The following is a 16,625-nucleotide window of genomic DNA, read 5'->3' as shown; positions in this document are numbered from 1 at the left end:
CAGGCGTGAGAGGCAGCTCCGGGAGCTCGGCGGCTCTGCTGAGGCTGGCGGGGGGCCCTCCTCTGCTTCCCCGAAAGGCGTGAGCGCTGCCGCTTCCCACTGCTGTCCCTCTGAGCTGCTCAGTCTGCTGTGAAAGTGCTCTGATGGCTGCTGAAAGGGGCTGGTGGAGCTGAGGCCGTGTGTGCCCGAGAGAGCAGGGGATGTTCGGCAACTTTGAACGCTGACTGCGGCAGAGCTGCTGGCAGATCTCTGGCCGGTGGAGCTGCCCCTGACATGTCATCTCTGCGGACAGACACGGGCCACCCCTACGCGTTGGGCTATAGGGCAGCTGAGGGGGTTGCAGCTGAGTGTGGGAAGTCAGAGCAGCCTTCAGGGGAGCCAGGAGGTGCCTGGAGGGTGGGCTGGGACACCTCACTTGTCCCTCGGATCCCGCTGAGGATCCCTCCTTCCTGCTTTTACGTTGCTTTTCAGGGCCAGGGATCCTGTCACAGTCACCTTTATCAGGCCACTTTGGATCTCCTCAGAGCAGAATAAGGTTTGCTTGGCAAGCTCCCTGTGATACAGACATGCTGGCCAGTGCTAATGGCTCTTTATCAGCTCATCTCCTGCCAGTCCTCCTAGCCAAGGAGGTGGTGGTGCCTAGCCACCACCCTTCACCGCTGGGCACAGCCCTGCCCTTTTTCGAGGTTTCCCAGTGCCTGTGGAGAGCACGGCCACAGGGAGCTGGCAGGGCTCTGCCCACAGCATCCCTTGCCCCACTGAGGTGCAGGAGCCCAGCCTGTGCTGTCAGGGTGTCCCTCGGGGCAGGAGTTTTGGCACCTTCGTGGCCAGCAGCCGGGGGAGCCACTGCTTTGTCTGCCCGTGACCTTGCTCACTGGCGGCTGGCCGGAGTGCAGCCTTGGTGTTGGGAGCACGCAGCTCCTTTTCCTTCCTTCGGCCTTGGCTAATAAAAGGCACCATCCCTGCGTGACAGCAAGGTCTCTGTCGAGCCTGGCCCTGGTGCGTGGCCACGCTCCTTGCAGGGCTCCAGGGCTGTCGGCTCAGCCCCTGGCCCAGCCAGTCCCAAGGGTCTCAGGCAGCACTGACTGGCATGAGGTGAGTGGGCTCTGGCTCAGGGCACCATGGTGCCAGCATGGGGCGGGGGGGAAGCGGGATCCATCTGGCATGGGTGCGGAGGTAGTGCCGCTGGCTGCCATGCCACGCCAGAGCTCCCGGTACTGCTGCTGGAGACATGCCCCGAGCAGGCACAGATGGGCTGGTGTGGCACGGGGCGAGTCCTGGCCACGCAACCTGTCTTGCATGACTGGGCACATCCCGTGGGGATGCTGTGCTGGCCCCCGGCCAGCCTGGGCATGGGGCAGCACCGTGCCATGTGTGGGCCACTGCCGGCTTGTACCTGGCCTCCGCTCACCTTGGCTAACTCCGGGTGCGGGCAGGTCCCTCCCCTCGCCTGGCACGGCTGCTGGAGGAGGAGACAGGCGCTGGCTGCCCTCCTCCAGGAACAGCAGCTGAGCCCTGCCCGAGCCCAGCGGGCCGAGCTGGCCCACTCTGCAGCCCACCTGGGCCACCAGCCACCTGCCCGGCACCCTGGGCCCCTTGAGCACAGGTAGGAGCTGGCATGCTGGCGGGGAGCCCCGGGCACGGCACAGCCCTGGCGCAGCCCCAGCCCCAGGGGCACTGGCTGGGTGCTGGCAGCGGGGCGGAGGCGGCACCCAAGGACGGTGCTGCGGGGTGCGCGGGGAGAGGCGGGCTGGGTCCCCCCGCCTGCAGCGTGCTTCCCGGGGCTGGCACATGTCGGACTTTGCCCGGGGAGCCGTGGTAGGGCTGGGTCGCTCGGGAGGGACGTGGCCGGCCAGCAGCATCGTGCCTGTACCTGGGTGAGCTCCCGCATCCTGGCCTCCGCGTGGGGCATCCCCAGGTGGGGCGAAACCCGGTGCCTTGGCCCCCTGGTTTGCCGGAGCAGGGGGCACCCAGCCCACCGTGCAAGCGGCCGCAGGCGCGTTCCTGCCGCGCCGTGCCGGGAGCCCGGGGAACGCGGCGCCGCTGCTCCCGGCCCGCCCGGCGCCCCTTTGTTCGGCGGGGCCCGCCGTGCCGCCGGGGCCGGGGCGTGCCCGGGCTGCCGACGCCTGGCCGGGCGGGCGGCGGGGGCCTCCAGGCAGAAGGAATCGGCAGTGACATTCCCGTAGCCTGGAGACCGCCGTCCCTTTCAGCGGGCAGCCCATTTGAATAAGAATCGTGCACGGGGAAGGGGGGGGGCCCTCGCCGCCGCCATCCCATCGCCTCCCCCGCCCCGGCTCAGTGCCGTGCTCCCGGCCCGGGGGGGCAGCAGGTCTCCCGCCGCCCTCGCCCCTGGCCTTGGCCCCGCCGGACGCCGCAGGACGCCAGGTACCGGGGGGGCGCGGGCTCGGGGACCCCCGCGCCAGCACGTGGCCCCGCACCGCCTCTCCCGCCGCCCTGGTGCGGCTTCGAGCGGGGCCGGGGCAGCGCTGCAGCCCCCCGCCGCCCCGACCCCCTGCCCCGGGCCGGCTCCCGGGCGGGGACAGGGAAGATGTGTTGGGGCAGCGCCGGGGCCAGGCTCTGATCCAGCGCCTGGGAGCGGGCGGTACCGGGAGGGAGCGAGCACAAAAGGCAGCTCCAGCCTAAAGTTAATAGCGGGACCCCGGCCAGCGGCAGGGACGCCCTTGCCCAGCCGGCTCCCGCACTCCTGGCTCCCCTCCCAGGCTGGCCCTGGCCCAGCCCTTGGGACCCCCCGGGGACACCAGTGACACTCCAAGGGATGGATCCACCCCAAGCAGGGCAGGATGGGGCGCAGCACAGCTCGTGTGGGTTCCGGGGGTGCGGGGCACAGCCGTGCCCCTCGGGGCTGCGCAGGGCTGAGCACGGCCGTGGGGTGGGCGCTGGGTGCCACCCCAGCGGATGTTGGGACTAAACTGTCCCACCCGACCCTGCTTCCCGGTGCTGTCCCCAGGTGCACTGCCATGCTGGAAGTGGGTGGGTGCACCCTGGGGTGCATGGCCATGCCAGAGCCGGGAGAGGCCAGGCCCCGGCTGCCCTGTGCCATGCTGTACCCTGTGCCATGCCGTACCCTGTGCCCTGCTGCAGTGCCGTCTCCATGTCCCCCCCAGGCAGAGCCCTCGGCTGCCCATGGACCTCCTGGTACTCGCTCTCCTGCTGGGTAAGCACTGACCTCGGCAGGGCTCCATGCACGCACGGTGGTGCACCCTGCACACCCGCGATACCAGGGGGCTGTGGTGGCCCTGGCACCCCCGCCGGGGCAGTGGAGGTGGTAGCAATGGCGATGCTCCCTGGCTGGAGGCAGTGAGGGCCTGATGACCACAAATCCCAGTGGGGAATCCGAGCTGCGCTGAGCTCTGGCGGGATTAGTGAGCGCCTGACCTGGCTCCTGACTACCCCCGGCACCGCTCGGTGCCCCGGGGCTGCCTGGTCCCCCAGGAGCACAGGCAGCCCAGCCCCCCGCTCACCCCTGCCGCCCGCCCGGCCCCGCTCCCTGCCCCCCGGTCACGAGGCCCTGGCGCTGCTGCCAGCACCTTTCCGGATCACGGAGCTTCGTGCTGCATCAGTGGGTCGGGACACGGGGATGGGGCGGGATGGGACAGCTGGGGGTGGGGTGGGTGATGGGCAGGCATCTGGGCGGTGCGTGTGGGGTGCATGGCGTGCCTGGGGGCCCTGGCACAGCCCCCAGCCCATGTCCTCACAGTCTCTGCAGCGGGGGGTGCCAGCAGCAGGGGCCTGGCAGGAGCCCGACTTGAGTCACGGCTGTGCCCGCGGCAGCTGTTACCCGGCCACTGGGAACCTCCTGGTGGGGCGAGCCCCCTGCCTGAGTGCCACCTCCACCTGTGGGCTGGATGGGCCCCAGGAGTACTGCATCGTCAGCCACCTCCAGGTGAGCCCACCTGGCACAGCTCTGGCACAGGCCTGGCACAGCTGGGCACTGCTGCAGCCTCCAGCTGCCCGTCCCTGACGGTGTCACCCCCTGGCACAGGACTCGGAGAAATGCTTCACCTGTGACTCGCGGGACCCATCCCTGCCTGAGAGCCACCGCATCGAGAATGTCATCTACCTGACTGGCCCCAACGATCAGCGGACCTGGTGGCAGTCGGAGAATGGTGAGGTCATGGCAGCAGCGGGGCTGCCCCCATGTGTGTGCCTTGGTGCTGCACGGCCATGGGACTGGGGTGGGGGTCTTCCCTGGCCTCCACCATCACCTCTCTGTCCCTCTCAGGAGTGGAGCACGTCAGCATCCGCCTGGACCTGGAGGGAGAGTTCCACTTCACCCACCTCATCATGAAGTTTAAGGTGGGTCCTGCCCCATGGGTGCCTGGGATGGGGTGGGATGGGATGGGATGGACCTGCGGGGGCTGTGGGGCTGGCCCCCGTCCCAGCTGGGTGTCCTGCAGACCTTCCGCCCTGCGGCCATGCTGGTGGAGCGCTCGGCCGACTTCGGACGCAGCTGGAAGGTCTATCGCTACTTCGCCTACAACTGCTCCAAGATCTTCCCCAGCGTCCCTGACCAGCCCTCAGGGCTGGTGGACGAGGTGCTGTGTGACCAGCGCTACTCCGAGATCGAGCCCTCCAGCCATGGGGAGGTGCGTGGGGCCGGGAGGTGCAGAGAGGAGCCGGGGGGCTGGGGGGTCTCGGATCACCAACCCTTCCTCCTCCCAGGTCATCTTCAAGGTGCTGGACCCCTCCATCCCCGTGGCAGATCCCTACAGCCCAGACATCCAGGGTGCGTAGCCAGGGGTGCTGGGGCTGCGGGGCTGGCAGGCAGCAGGGTGGGTGCTGACCGTGCTGCTCCCCCAGACCTGCTGCGTGTCACCAACCTGCGAGTGAACCTCACCAAGCTGCACACGCTGGGGGACAACCTGTTGGACACGCGGCGGGAAGTGCTGCACAAGTACTACTATGCTGTGGATGAGCTGGTGCTGCGCGGGAGCTGCTTCTGTCACGGCCACGCTGCTCACTGTGCCCCGGCACCTGGTGCCCCAGCGTCCTCTGTCCCTGGCATGGTGAGGTGCACTCAGCCACCAGTCCGGCACAGTGCCCTGTGGGACCTGGCAGCCATGCCGAAGTGGGTGCTCTCCCCCACAGGTCCACGGGCGCTGTGTCTGCGAGCACCACACGCAGGGGCTCAACTGTGAGCGCTGCCAGGACTTCTACCAGGACCTGCCCTGGCGCCCGGCCAAGGGCTCCAGCACCAACGCCTGCCGCCGTCAGTGCCCTGCGCTGGCACTGGCACCATGCTGTGCCTGGGGGCTTGGGGTCCCGTGGGCCGGGTTGGGGGAATGGGGATCCTGCATGTTGTGCTTGGGGATTTTGGGGTCCTGCATGTTGTGAGTGGAGGGTTCAGCATCCTGGGGGCCATGGCTTGGGGCTGGGGCTTGAGGGTTCCACGTGCCATGCTTTGGGGTTGGGGAGGATCAGGGTGCTACAGGCTGAGGTTTGCAGGGGTTGGGGTGCATCCTGCTGGGATGTGGGGCTGCGGTGTCTGCAGGCTGGGGCTTGAGGGGTGGGGATCGAGGAGCTGCATCCCTGGGTTTGGGGTGGGGGTGCTGCCAGGCAGGGGTTTGGGGTGCAGCATGCTGTGCCACGGTGCTGTCCCTTCAGGGTGTGACTGCAACGAGCACTCACAGCAGTGCCACTTCGACATGGCTGTCTTCCTGGCCACCGGGAACACCACTGGGGCCGTGTGCGATGGCTGCCAGCACAACACCATGGGCCGCCGCTGCCACCTCTGCAAGCCTTTCTACTACCGGCACCCCCGCTCCGACATCCGCTCCCCCACCGCCTGTGCCCGTGAGTGCTGAGCCCCATGGCTCACCCTGGCCCCATGGCTTCCAGTGCCACCCGCACTGGCCCCACAGCTCCCAGTGCTGGCAGCTGCAGCTCCCTGTGGTCTCTCTCTTGGCAGCATGCGACTGCGACCCAGCGGGCTCGCTGGACGGAGGTGCCTGTGATGGGCACACAGATGTGGCGCTGGGCATGATTGCGGGGCAGTGCCGCTGCAAGGAGAATGTGGCCGGTCCCCGCTGTGACCGCTGCCGGCATGGTGCCTATGGCCTCAGCCACGGCGACCCACAGGGCTGCCAGCGTGAGCTGAGACCCAGGGATGGGCACAGGAGGATGTGGGGTGGAGGGATGGGGGTGGAGGGGTGATGGAGGGGTGGAGGTGGAGGGATGGAGACAGAGGGATATGGGATGGAGGGATGAGGATGGAGGGTTGTGGTGTGGAGGAATGGGGATGGAGGGATGATGGAGGGATGGAGATAGAGGGATATGGGATGGGGGGTGGAGATGGAGGGTCGTGGGATGGAGGGATGTGGAATGGAGGGGTGGGGTTGGAGGAATGGGGACAGAGAGATGGGGGGTGGAGGGTTGAGGGATGGAAGGAAACAGGATGGGGAGGGAGGGCCATGATACCCGTGGGCTGCAGTCCCATGTGGCAGCCCCTCACATGTGGGGGTGCGTGCGCATGGGGGGCAGCATGCAGGTGTGACCCTCGGGGCACGGTGGCGGGCAGCTCCCCCTGCGACCCCATCAGCGGGGACTGCTACTGCAAACGCTTCGTGGCTGGGCGCTCCTGCAGCCAGTGCGTGGTGAGTGCCCCAGTCTGCCCCACAGCCTGCCCCACACCATGCTCTGTGGCCCTGACTCTCCGCAGCCCCATGGCAATCCCCAGGGCTGGGCTGGCCCCACACCTGCCCCACATCCCCTTGCTCTCACTGCAGCCTGAGTTCTGGGGCCTGAGCTATGACGTGGGGGGCTGCCGGCCCTGCGCCTGTGACTTCGGGGGAGCCTACAGCAACCGGTGGGGCCCAGAACAGTGCCCGGTGGGGCACAGAGATGGTGGGGGGGAGTGGGGACAGGGCTGGGGGTCAAGCATGGGTGGAGGGAGGGATGGGGACATCGGTGGAGGGATGGGTACAGGGCTGGGGAAGGATAGAGTGTGCTGGGATGGAGGGAGGGATCTCCATCCCCAGAGGCGGAGAGATGGGAACAGGGTTGGAAAGAGGGATGGGTGAGGACACAGCCAGACAAGGACAGATAGAGGGACAGGATGGTCACCCCTAGGTGCTCCATGGAGGATGGGGCTTGTCCCTGCCGTCCCCACCTCATGGGGCGGCAGTGCGACCAGGTACAGCCTGGCTTCTTCTGCGCCCCCCTGGATTACTACACCTACGAGGCTGAGCGGGCCACTGGCCACAGCCACAACCACCCCCAGCTCCCGGTGAGTCTCCTGGGGGACTCCCTGTGCCCCCAGCCTGGGCTTCTACATGGCTGTCATCACGCACCATGTTCCATGCATAGCTGTCACCTCATCCTACATTTGGCTGTCACCATGCCCTGTGCATGGCTGTCCCAAGCATGGCTGTCCCCGTGCATGGCCACCCGTCCCCTGACCCCAGCCCCACAGGGTGCCGTCCGGGCGGAGGTGCCCCAGGACTGCCTGGAGTATGACACTGGGGAGCCGGGGGGGGCGGAAGGGACGCCTGCGGCACCAGCGCAGCCCCCCCCGCATCCCCCAGCCCCGCACCCCTTCGCGCCGCAGCCGCCAGCAGCCCCCCAAGGTGAGCCGGGGTGGGTGCCATGGGGCATGGTGGGGCACCGCGGGCTGGGGGCGGCTGGGGGCAGTGCCGGGGGAGCCGGGGCCAAGCTGTGCCGGTGCCCTGCCCAGCCGGATGTGGAGGAGGTGGTGCGGGATGGCACCAGGCGCATGGTGACATGGACGGGCCCGGGGTTTGCCCGGGTGCGGGACGGGGCTGGCCTGACTTTCCGTGTGGACAACGTGCCCTACCCCATGGACTACGAGCTGCTGCTGCGCTACGAGCCCGAGGTGAGCGCTGCCGCGGCCTTGGCTATGGCCACAGCGTGTACAGAGTGGCATGTCCCTGATGCCACCTCGCCTGTCGCCACAGTCAGCTGAGGACTGGGAGGCCATGGTCAGCGTCAGCTCCCGGGTGCTGCCCACCAGCCCTCGCTGTGGGAACCTGCTGCCCTCTGAGCAGATGTACCGCGAGAGCCTGCCCCACAGCCAGAGGTGGGGATGGGGTGGGGTGGGATGGGATGGGGTGGGGTGGGGTGGAATAAGGGTGGCATGAGGATGGGAATGAGATGGGCATGAGGATGGGGATGGGGTGAAGAAGGGGACAATGATTGGGACAGGACAGGGACAAGGGCAGACCTGCCACTCTCCCAGAACTGAGGAATGGGGATGGAGTGGAAACAGGGACAGTCCTACCACACAGGTGAGGGATGGGGACAGGGACAACGAAGGTTGCCGAGTGCCGCTGCTGCTGTTCCCTGGCTGTCCCCATGGCCCTGCTGTGCCCATACTGTGATTCCTGCCTCTGCCCAGGTACGTGCTGCTCTCCCAGCCCTTCTGCTTTGAGCCCAGCACCCCCTACGAGGTGACCATGCGGCTTCAACGAGCTGGTGTCACACAGCGTCACCCCAGCGCCTTCATCCTCATCGACTCGGTGAGGGGGGGGTCCCGCTGCGCCCTGCGCCTGGGGCTTGGCAGGACTGAGGTGATGGGCAGGGACGGGGACCATGAGCTGTGGTGGGCAGTGACCCCTGTCTGGGGCTGCACTTGGGGTGGGGATGGCGATGGCGATGGGAATAGGAACAGGATGGGATGAGGATGGGGTTAGGATGGGGATGTGGCGTGAGTGAGAAAAGGGATGAGGACGTTGATGGGGAAGGGGATATCGATGGGGTTGGGGATTTGATGGAGTTGGGGTTGGCCTTAGGGATGTTGGTGGAGACAGGGATAAGGAAGCCTGTGGGGATGGCACTTTGGGTGGGAGTATCCATGGGGCTGGGAATGCTGATGAGATCGGGGATGTCAGTGATGCTGGGGCTGTTGACGAGGCTGGGGCAGTTGAGCCCCTAGCAGGGTCGGGGCTGCCCTGGGACACTCGGGTCTGGCCTGGGAGCAGGGGCCAGGCCCCACGGCAAGGGGTGGCTGTGCCCCCCCAGCCCCACCTCCTCTCCCCTTCCCACTGCCTGGCACAGTTGGTGCTCCTGCCGCGGGTGTTGGAGTTGCCGGGCTTCCATGGGGCGGAGGCGGCGGCGGCGCGCCGGGAGGAGCTGGAGCGGTACCGGTGCCTGGAGGCATTTCGCATGGCCCCCCCCACCCCCCCTGGCCCAGGCCTGCGCGCGCCTGGTCTGCAGTGTCTCGGCCCTGCTGCATGGCGGGGCGCTGCGTGAGTGGGGCCACCGTGGGCAGGGCACCCTGCTGGGCTCAGGGGACGTGACTGGGGCAGCGGGCGAGGGTGCAGTCCTGCCTGGGGCAGTGGGTCAGGATGGGGCTGTGCCTATGGCAGGGTGGGCAGGGGTACCCGGGACAGTGGGTCAGGATGGGGCCATGCCCGTGGCAGGGTGGAGAGGGGTACCCGGGACAGTGGGTCGAGATGAAGCTGTGATGGTTGCAGCGCCCGTTTCAGGAGTGCGCAGGGGTACCCGGTGCAGTGGGTCAGGATGAGGCCATGCCCATGGTGGGCTCGGGCAGGGGAGTGGTGCCGGGGTGCGGGCAGTGTGTGGGCAGGGCAGCCCTGGCCCCACGCTTGCCCTGCTGCCCACAGCCTGCCAGTGCGACCCGCAGGGCTCCCGCAGCAGTGAGTGCCAGGTGCAGGGAGGGCAGTGCGAGTGCAAGCCCCACGTCCTCGGTCGCCGCTGCAACCGCTGTGCCCCAGGCAGCTATGGCTTCGGGCCCCTGGGCTGCAGCCGTGAGTATGGGGTCTGTGCCTGCCGGGCGCCCCTGTCCCTCCTGTCTGTCTGTCCATCCAGCCACCGGAGCCCTGTTCGCTGCCTGTCTGTCTGTTCGTCTGCCCATGCATGTGTCCATCTCAGCTCTGCTGTCCTGCAGCCTGTGGGTTGGGTCTCGGTTCCTGCTCTGTCCACCTGTATTCCCATCCATCCATGCGCCTGATCCCCATGTTCCTGCCTGGTGTGGGCACTGCCCTGCCTTGCATTTACCCATCTGTCCATGTGCCCTTCTGTCTGCCCACCTGCGTGTCCCTGTGAGCCTTCCTGAGCCAAAGCCCGTGGGTTGGGCACGCCCTGGGTGCTGGCCTTTATCTTTCTGTCTGTCCATCCCTGTCTCCCTGCACCCACGTCCCTGCCCTGAGCCATGCTGTCCCACAGCCTGTGCCTGCTCCCCGGAGGGTTCGGTGTCACAGCTGTGTGATGCGGTGAGCGGGCAGTGCCGGTGCCAGCCCGGCGCCGTGGGCCGGCAGTGTGACCAGTGCCAACCTGGCCACTGGGGCTTCCCCGCCTGCCGGCCCTGCCAGTGCAACGGGCATGCTGAGGAGTGTGACCCCCAGACAGGCAGCTGCCTGCGCTGCCGCGACCACACTGCTGGCCGGCACTGCGAGAGGTGAGCCTGCTCGGAGGTGAGGGGATGGGACAGCGTGGCATGGCATGGCGTGGGATGGGAAGGGATGGATACAGCTGGATGGGATAGGATAGGATAGGATGGGATATGATGGTGTGGGATATGATGGTGCGGGATATAATGGATGTGATGGATGAGATGAGATGGGATGGGATGGAAACGATAGGATGGGATATGATGGGATGGTGGGATGGGATGAGTTAGGATGGTGGGATGGTATATGATGGGATGACATTGGATGGGATAATGGGATGGGATCTGATGAGATGGATGAGATGGGATATATGGCATGGCATGGATGAGATGGGGTGGTGGGATGTGATATGATGAGATGGGATGGGATGGTGGGATGGGATATGATGGGGTGACACTGGATGGGATAATGGGATGGGATATGATGAGATGGGTGAAATGAGATGGGATATCACGGCATGGCATGGATGAGATGGGATGGTGGGATGGGGTATGATGGGTGGGATGGACCCCTGGGGCACTCACCCCTTGTCTTTGCAGGTGCCTGGATGGTTACTATGGGGACCCAGTGCTGGGCTCAGGGCAGCAGTGCCGGCCCTGCCCCTGCCCTGGCTACCCTGGCACGCGGCACTACCACGGCAGTGCCTGCCATGCCGATGAGGAAGCCCACCACATTGTCTGCCTCTGTGCACCTGGATACGCTGGTGAGGGGCAGAGTGGGCGCTGTGCTGTGAGGACCCCCCAGCACCTGGGTTGCAGGACCCCAGCGCCTACAGCCCCCACCTCCCCACAGGGCCCCGCTGCGATCGCTGCTCCCCTGGCTACTTTGGGGCACCAGAGACAGAGGAGGGAGTGTGCCGGCCCTGCCAGTGCAACAATAACATTGACGCCAGCGACCCAGGGGCCTGCGACCCCCGCACGGGGCAATGCCTGCGCTGCCTGTACCACACCGCTGGGCCCCGCTGCACCCACTGCCAGCCCGGCTACTATGGCAATGCCCTGCAGCGCAGCTGCCGGCGTAAGCAGGGCAGGGTGCTGTGCCAGGGTTGGGGCTGTGTGAGGATTTGGGCGTGGGGGGGCTGTGGCGATGCAAGGGCTCGGGGTGGGGGTGAGGCTTGGGGTGGCGTTGGGGTGGGGGCAGGTTGGGCTTGAAGGGGGGTTGGGTTGGGTGCGTTTTGGGGGTGTCTGGGGGTTTGGGGCTGGGTGATGCCAGGGCCAGGTGAGGTTGGGGGGATTTGGAGGGGGTTTGGGGCTGTGCCTAGAGTCAGCGCTGGGCAGGGGACAGGCATTGGGGTTGGAGGGGGGGGAGTGCTTGGATTGGGGGGTTGGGGCTGTGTGTTGGTTTGGGGCCACCAGGGGATTTGGGGTGCTGGGGCCAGGTCCCAGGGGGCTGTTGCCTGGGCAGGGGGTACAGGCTGAGCCCCACGTGGCCACCCACCCATCCGCAGGCTGTAGCTGCGACCCACGGGGAACCCTGGCCTCACACTGCACCACCGGCACCTGCGCCTGCGACCGCAGCACGGGTGCCTGCGCCTGCCGGCCCAACGTGGTGGGCAAGAGCTGTGACCGCTGCGCACCCCACTTCTGGAGCCTGGGAGGGCCAGAGGGCTGCGAGCCCTGTGGCTGCCACCCCATGCATGCCCTGCACTCCGCCTGCGATGTGGTGAGCCCTCCCAGCACCCTGGCATGGCTCCAGTGCCCTCCTGGTGCCTGGTGAGCTGCCCGGCTGAGCACACCACTCTTACTGCAGGTGACGGGACAGTGCCAGTGCCGGCCCGGCTTTGGGGGCCGAGTCTGCTCCCAGTGCCAGGAGCATCACTGGGGAGACCCTGAGCAGGAGTGCCGAGGTGGGGACACATCCCAGGGACCTGGAAGGCAGGGGCTCTGGGGTCATAGGGTGGGAGGGGACACTGCATGCTTGGTGGGACTGTAGGAACATGGGAGACCCTGGGGACTTGGTGGGACCCTGGGGACATTAGTGGGAGACTGAACATGGGGGCTCTGGGGAGACAGTGGGATACTGGGGAGACAGTAGAGTGGGACAGAGGGGCTCAGGAGATCCTGGGACACAGCGGGACCCTTCAGACATGGGGGACCCTGGAAGTGTAGTGAGATGCTATATGACATGTAATGGGAGACATGGTGGCACCCGAGGGATATGGGGGACCTTGGAGACACAGTGGGATGCTGGGGACATGGTAGACCCTGGGGACATGGTGAGTCTCTGGGGACACTGAGTACATGGTGGGACTGTGGGGACATAGGAGACCTTGGGGACATGGTGAGACTCTGGAAACACAGGGGGATATGGTGGGATGCTGGGGACACACGGTAGCAGTCTGGGGACATGGGGGTCCCTCGGGAGGCTGGGACATGCTACCACCTGTCTCTGCAGCGTGTGACTGTGATCCGCTGGGAGCTGAGAGCCCGCAGTGCGAGCAGGCCAGCGGGCAGTGCCAGTGCCGGCCAGGCTTTGGGGGGCTGCGCTGTGACCGCTGCCAGCGGGGCTACCAGGAGGCCTTCCCCCAGTGCTCGCCCTGTCACCCCTGCTTTGGGCGCTGGGACCCAGCTCTGGGCAGCCTGCAGGATGGGCTGCGGCGTGTTGGGGCGCAGGCACGGGCGCTGCGGGAGGGGGGGTCTGCACCCCTGCTCAGCCCCCGCCGCCTGCGGGCACTGGAGGAGGCCCTGGGGCGTGTGGAGCAGCTGCTGGGTGAGGGGGGCAACCCTGGTGGCCCCCTCCTTGACGGGCTGCCCAGGCAGCTGGATGGCACCAGGCAAGTGTACACGGTGGGCTGGGGCAGGGGTGTACCTCTCTTTTGTCACCCAAAAAGGCTTGAGAACCCTCTTCTCCCACAAAGGATGGAGCTGGATGACTTCTGGAAGCAGCTCCAAGAGCTGGAACAACATCTAGATCAGCTGGCACAGGCAGATGTGCAGCACCATGACAAGCTAGCTGGGCTGAGCCATGAGCTGAGGGGTCTCAACCGAACCACTTCCCACCTCCAAATCCTCCTTGGCACCGTAGCGGCAGCTGGATTTGGTGGTAAGAGCATCTGGCGAGGTCTGGGGGGTTTGATGGCAACCATCCTGGCCAAACCCTGACGCTGGCACCTGCAGAGTCTTACCGCAGCATCCTGGCATCGGTGGAGGGCTCAAGGCGGGCAGAGGCGGTGGCCAACAGCACAGCTGGCAAGCTGAATGGGGCACAGGTGACACGGCGAGCGGCTGAGCAGCTGCTGCGGCAGCGGGGCGATGCTTTCCGCCGTGGCACAGCTGCAGCACGAAAATCCTTGCGGGAGGTGCAGAAACGAGTGATGGGACTCAGCATTGCCAGAATCAATGGGAAGGTGAGAGCAGGACTGGTGGGAGGCAAATAGGCACATGGGGCAAGATCCCCAAGATGGAGCAGCATGGGGCTCTCCCCCCATGCAGTCATGAGCTTCCATCTATACCATTGGCATCACTGCAGATTTGTGGGGTGCCTGGGGACCGGAGCTGCGAGCAAGCGCCTTGTGGAGGAGCCCTGTGCCAGGACAGTGCGGGGACACGGCATTGCGGTGGCACAGGGTGTATGGGGGCACTGCCCGTCTCAGCTCGAGCCCTGAGCAGCGCCCATAACACCTCACAGCAGCTGGAGGTGGCATTGGGACAGCTGGGTGTTGTGGCACAGAAGGTAGTGGTGGTGGCTCCATAGCACTTTTTGGGGTCTCCTTGTGTCCCCTTTGCATGGCCCACTTTTGCCCTTTTCACGCCCCTTTGCATGTCCCCTTGAATATCCCACTTGTGCCCTTTCCTTGCTCCCAAGTGTGTCCCCTCTGTATGTCCCTCTTGTGCCCTTTCGCAGATGTCTCTTGTGCCATTTGTGTGCCTCCTCGTGCCACTGCTGCACACCCCTTTTGAGTCCCCTTGCACACCCGTCCCATGCCTCCTTGTACCCTGCTGCACGCTGGTGTGTGTCCCCTGGCGTGCCCCTGTGCCCCTTTGCACACCCTGTTACTTTTTACAAGGGCATGTAGCAAGAGTAGGACAAGGGGAAATGGTCTTTAAACTGAAAGAGGGTAGATTTAGATCAGGTATTAGGAAGAAAATCTACTGTGAGGGTGGTGAGACACGGGAACAGGTCACACAGAGCAGCTGTGGGTGCCCCGTCCCTGGCAGTGTTCAAGGCCGGGCTGGATGGGGCTTTGAGCAGCCTGGTCTGGTGGAAGGTGTCCCTGCCCACGGCAGGGAGGTTGGAACCAGGTGATCTTCAAGGTCCCTTCCAACCCAGACCGTCCTATGATTCTATGATTACACCCCCTTGCATGTCCCCATCTTGTCCCCATGCATATCCCTTGCCCACCCTCCTGTGCCCCCTCCCCGGGGACACCCTGTCCCCCTGCTCAGCCCCATGTTCCCCAGACGCAGGAGGTGCAGGAGCTGGCGCGGGGGGGCGCGGAGCCGGGCAGAGGAGGCGCTGGGGCGGTCGCAGGCCGCCCGCAGCCGTGCGGAGAAGGCGACAGCCCAGCTGCGGGACTTCATCCGCCGAATCAAGGCCTTCCTGGCAGGTAGCGCTGACACAGGATGGGCACCTGGGCACAGTGGGGCTCAGCGTGCCCACCCTGAGCCCACCCTGCTCCTGTGTCCCTGCAGAGGAGGGAGCGGACCCAGGCAGCATTGAGCTGGTGGCTCGGCAGGTGCTGAATATCTCCCTGCCCAGCAGCCCCAGCCGGATCCAGGAGCTGCTGCGGGAGATGCGTGAGAGCATTGGCCAGCTGGAGGGGGTGGACATGGTGCTCAACAGCACGGCACAGGGGCTAGCCGTGGCACAGGGGCTGCTGGTGCAGGGACGGGATGCCAGGCAAGTGGTGGGGGATATGTCGGGGTGACAGGGGTTGGGGGTCTGTCCCCCAGCACTGGCAGGGGCTGGAGCTGCCTGTGCTGCCACAGGGAGCGAGCGGAGGGTGTGAGGGATGAGCTGGCAGGGACACAGCGGGCGTTGGAGATGGCACGGGCACAGGTGACAGCAGCAGGGAGCGCGCTGCAGAGCACCAGGGACACCATCCGGGCAGCTGAGAGCAGAGTCAAGGAGGTGAGGGGCACTGTGGCTACTGGCACGCCAGGGCTGGGGGAGTGAGGGCAAGGCCACCAGCATGGCTGGGGAGTGGGAATTGTGCTTTGGGCATGCTGGGGATGACGGGGTTGGTGCCATGGAGAGCAAGGCTGATGCCATGGGCACACCAAGGGTAGTGAGGCTGGTGCCAGGGGGATGTGGATGGGGTGGGGTGGGTGCCATGGGTTTGCCAAGGCGGGACTGGCACCATGGGCACAGCAGTTGCGGTGCCTGCCGGCAGCCAGTGCCTGTGCTTGCCCAGACGGAGCGCAGGCTACAGGTGCTGGAGGGGAAGGAGTCACGGGCACAACGGCGGCTGCGGGAGCTGGCGCAGCGCATTGCTGCGCTGCAGGAGCAGAGCCGGAATGCCCACCGTAAGGCACAGCAAGCCAAGGACGGGGCACAGCGTGCCACAGCCACCTCAGGGACACTGAGCCAGGTGAGCTCCTGCCCTGCCCGGCTGCAATGCGGCAGCAAGGGGGTATGGGGTGCCAGGGGGGCTCAGCCTCGCCGTTGCCATGTGCTGCCAGGACCTGGTGCAGGTGACGCAGCGTTACGTGGTGCTGAAAGGCCGGGTGAGCGGACTGGCCGGGGTATCTGGTGGGGCCCTGCGGCGTGTGACGCAGCTGACGGCGGAGGCCCAGGACCTCCTGGACAAGGCCAGCAGCAGCAAGAGGAAGCTGGAAGGTGAGGAGGCAGCATGTGGTGGGGGCATTCCCCACCATCCTGACCCCGCTCAGTGCCCATCTCCCCGTGTGTGCCTCCTCTTGTCCCCCTGGGCATGTCCCGCCTGGTGCCCCAAGGGTGACGCGGGGAGGTGACATGGCAGGGGTCTGTGCCCTGAGCGTGCCCCCTGTCCCGCAGAGCTGGAGCTGCACTTCGGGGCCAACGAGCGAATGATGGCGGCGAAGGCGACGCGACTGCAGGCGTTGGAGCAGCGCGTCTGGGGGCTGCTGGAGGAGATCCGGGAGAGAGCCAACGCTTACGCCACCTGCTAGGGACAGGCGACGGGGCCGGGGACCGGTCCTGCCCCACAGCCGCCCGGCCGCCGCAGCCCGGGGGTCCCATCTCTTCCGCGGGCGCCTGTAGCGCGGCCGCGCCTTCCAATAAAGCCCTGAACCGCGGCTGCCAGTGTCCGGTGCCTGC

At 66.5% G+C, this 16,625-nt stretch overlaps 1 protein-coding gene across 1 annotated transcript; it reads left to right on the top strand.

Moving 5' to 3' along the window:
• Positions 1-1,165: 1,165 nt before the first annotated feature.
• On the top strand, positions 1,166-16,603 carry LOC101924542 (laminin subunit beta-2-like). Its single transcript, XM_055803700.1, is given in 39 exon segments — positions 1,166-1,516; positions 1,518-1,606; positions 3,126-3,175; positions 3,719-3,904; positions 4,004-4,127; positions 4,244-4,317; positions 4,419-4,607; positions 4,684-4,747; positions 4,822-5,027; positions 5,110-5,230; positions 5,626-5,814; positions 5,930-6,109; positions 6,502-6,614; positions 6,747-6,826; positions 7,090-7,246; positions 7,433-7,489; positions 7,491-7,586; positions 7,694-7,852; positions 7,935-8,056; positions 8,375-8,495; positions 9,034-9,147; positions 9,149-9,224; positions 9,603-9,746; positions 10,165-10,396; positions 10,928-11,091; positions 11,181-11,405; positions 11,836-12,050; positions 12,138-12,234; positions 12,783-13,161; positions 13,246-13,430; positions 13,505-13,734; positions 13,857-14,060; positions 14,789-14,815; positions 14,817-14,934; positions 15,020-15,231; positions 15,321-15,458; positions 15,742-15,918; positions 16,010-16,166; positions 16,344-16,603. Coding segments are annotated over 39 exon segments (5,871 nt in total). The 5' UTR covers positions 1,166-1,250; the 3' UTR covers positions 16,478-16,603.
• Positions 16,604-16,625: the final 22 nt, after the last annotated feature.

This window comes from Falco peregrinus, chromosome 5, assembly GCF_023634155.1.
Source record: "Falco peregrinus isolate bFalPer1 chromosome 5, bFalPer1.pri, whole genome shotgun sequence".
Lineage (NCBI taxonomy): Eukaryota > Metazoa > Chordata > Aves > Falconiformes > Falconidae > Falco > Falco peregrinus.
This window is presented reverse-complemented; position numbering and strand designations above follow the sequence as displayed.